This window comes from Castanea sativa, chromosome 5 (genome assembly GCF_040712315.1).
Source record: "Castanea sativa cultivar Marrone di Chiusa Pesio chromosome 5, ASM4071231v1".
Lineage (NCBI taxonomy): Eukaryota > Viridiplantae > Streptophyta > Magnoliopsida > Fagales > Fagaceae > Castanea > Castanea sativa.
Window position 1 is genome coordinate 56,499,756 of NC_134017.1, and position 1,955 is coordinate 56,501,710.

General features: G+C 38.7%; 1 protein-coding gene across 1 annotated transcript; it reads right to left on the reverse strand.

Moving 5' to 3' along the window:
- Positions 1 to 632: 632 nt before the first annotated feature.
- Positions 633 to 1,730, reverse strand: LOC142635453 (uncharacterized). Its single transcript, XM_075809604.1, has 3 exons — positions 1,269 to 1,730; positions 1,074 to 1,180; positions 633 to 966 (listed from the first exon to the last, which is right to left on the reverse strand). The coding sequence occupies exons 1-3, from the start codon at positions 1,728 to 1,730 to the stop codon at positions 633 to 635; spliced, it is 903 nt and encodes a 300-aa protein (XP_075665719.1).
- Positions 1,731 to 1,955: the final 225 nt, after the last annotated feature.

Genomic DNA, 1,955 nt, shown 5'->3' on the forward strand with positions numbered 1-1,955 from the left:
TATGGTACCCTATATCTGTAGATAATATTGGTCTGGATGAATTGAGCCACTTTCTTTGAATTCAGAACCTTGTATGAGGCAGCTTCTACCCATTTGGTAAAGTAATCAATGGCTACGAGTATGAATTCATGGCCATTGGATGCTGTTAGGTGAATTTTCCCAATAATGTTTATTCCCCATGTAGAGAATGGTCAGGGTGATGTGATGGTGTGTAGTGGCATGGATGGCATGTGCTTCAGATCTCCATGGACTTGGCATTAATGGCATTTTCAAACATGAGCCGCACAATTGGCTTCCATGGTAATCCAGTAATAGCCTTGTCTCCTTATTATCCTTTACAACATGTATACATTCATATGTGGCCTATAACTTGACTCATGAACTTCTTCAATTATTTGATGTGCCTCCTTGGCAGTTACAAAAAGGAGATGAATTCCATTATGTGATCTTTGATAAAGCCTTTCACCATAAATAATGTAATTAGTAGACAACCTCCGCATGGTTAATTGATCATTCTTGTCTATAGACTTCGGGTATGTTCCATCCTTGAGGTATTGTAGGATGTTTGAATACCATTCACCTTCCCCATTCTTTCCCTTATCCTCTTCTATTGTCATGCAGTAGGCTAGTTCTTATTTTTGTTCCAACACTATCAGTCTAGCTTCATCTTCTTTTGACCCATCCATCATGGATGCCATGGTTGCTAAAGAATCAGCAATTTGATTTTGCATCCTTGGCACATATTGATATTGGATCTTGTTGAATTTTGATGCCCACTTCTGAAGACATTCATGATAAGGCATTAGCCTTTCTTCTTTGATCTTCCATTTATTCTGAATCTGGAAGATTATCAAGGCTGAGTCTCCGTATACCAACAACTCTTTTACTCCAAGGCCTAGGGCCGCTCGTAACCCGATGATGCAAGCTTCGTATTCAGTGGCATTGTTGGTGGCAGGAAAGTTGAGTCTGCCAGAAAATGGAATATGTGTCCCTTTAGGAGAAATTAAGAGAACTTCAATGCCACTTCCATTTTGATTTTTTTCTCCGTCAAAGCACATCTTCCATGATTCTACTTCAATGCCCATGATGTCTTCATCCAGAAAGTCTCCTTAATTTCTTCAACTTCTTCTGGTGAACAATTGGCTAAATGATCAGCAATTGCTCTCCCCTTCACAGATTTCTAAATCACATACTTAATATTAAATTCTGACAGAAGCAATACCAATTTAGCAGTCTTCCCATCTTGCACAGGCTTTTCCATTAAGTACTTCAAAGGATCCATTCTTGCAATCAACAAAACCTTGTAGGCAAGCATATAATGTCTGAGTTTGTGAGTTGCCCAAATAAGTGCTACGCTTGTATTTCTCTAATGGTGAATACTTTTCTTCATAAGGTAACATCTTCTTGTTGATGTAGTATATTGCATTCTCCTTTTTAGTCTCCTCTAGGTATTGAGCAAGTAAAGCCCCCATTGTTGTATCTGTAGTGGTAAGATACAACAACAATGGTTTTTCGGGTATCAGTGGGAAAAGTATTGGTGGCTTCATCAGATAATTCTTGATCTTTTCAAAGGCTTCTTGACATTGTTCATTCCATATTGTAGGGACTTCCTTCTTAAGTAGTCGGAAGATTGGTTCACATGTCATGGTGAGCTGAGCTATGAACCTGCTGATGTATTGTATCCTCCCTAGAAATCCTTGGATCTCCTTTTCAGTTCTTGGAGGCTTCATCGCTACAATGGCTTTGATTTTGTTTGGATCAACTTCTATTCCCCTCTGGCTTACCATAAACCCTAGCAATTTTCAAAATGTGACTCCGAAAATGCATTTCTTTGGATTCAATAGTAACTTATAGAACCAGAATCTTTCAAAGAACTTCCTCAATGCCAGTATATGTCCTTCGCGGTCTTTGGACTTGACTATCATGTCATTGACATAAACCTCTACTTCTTTATC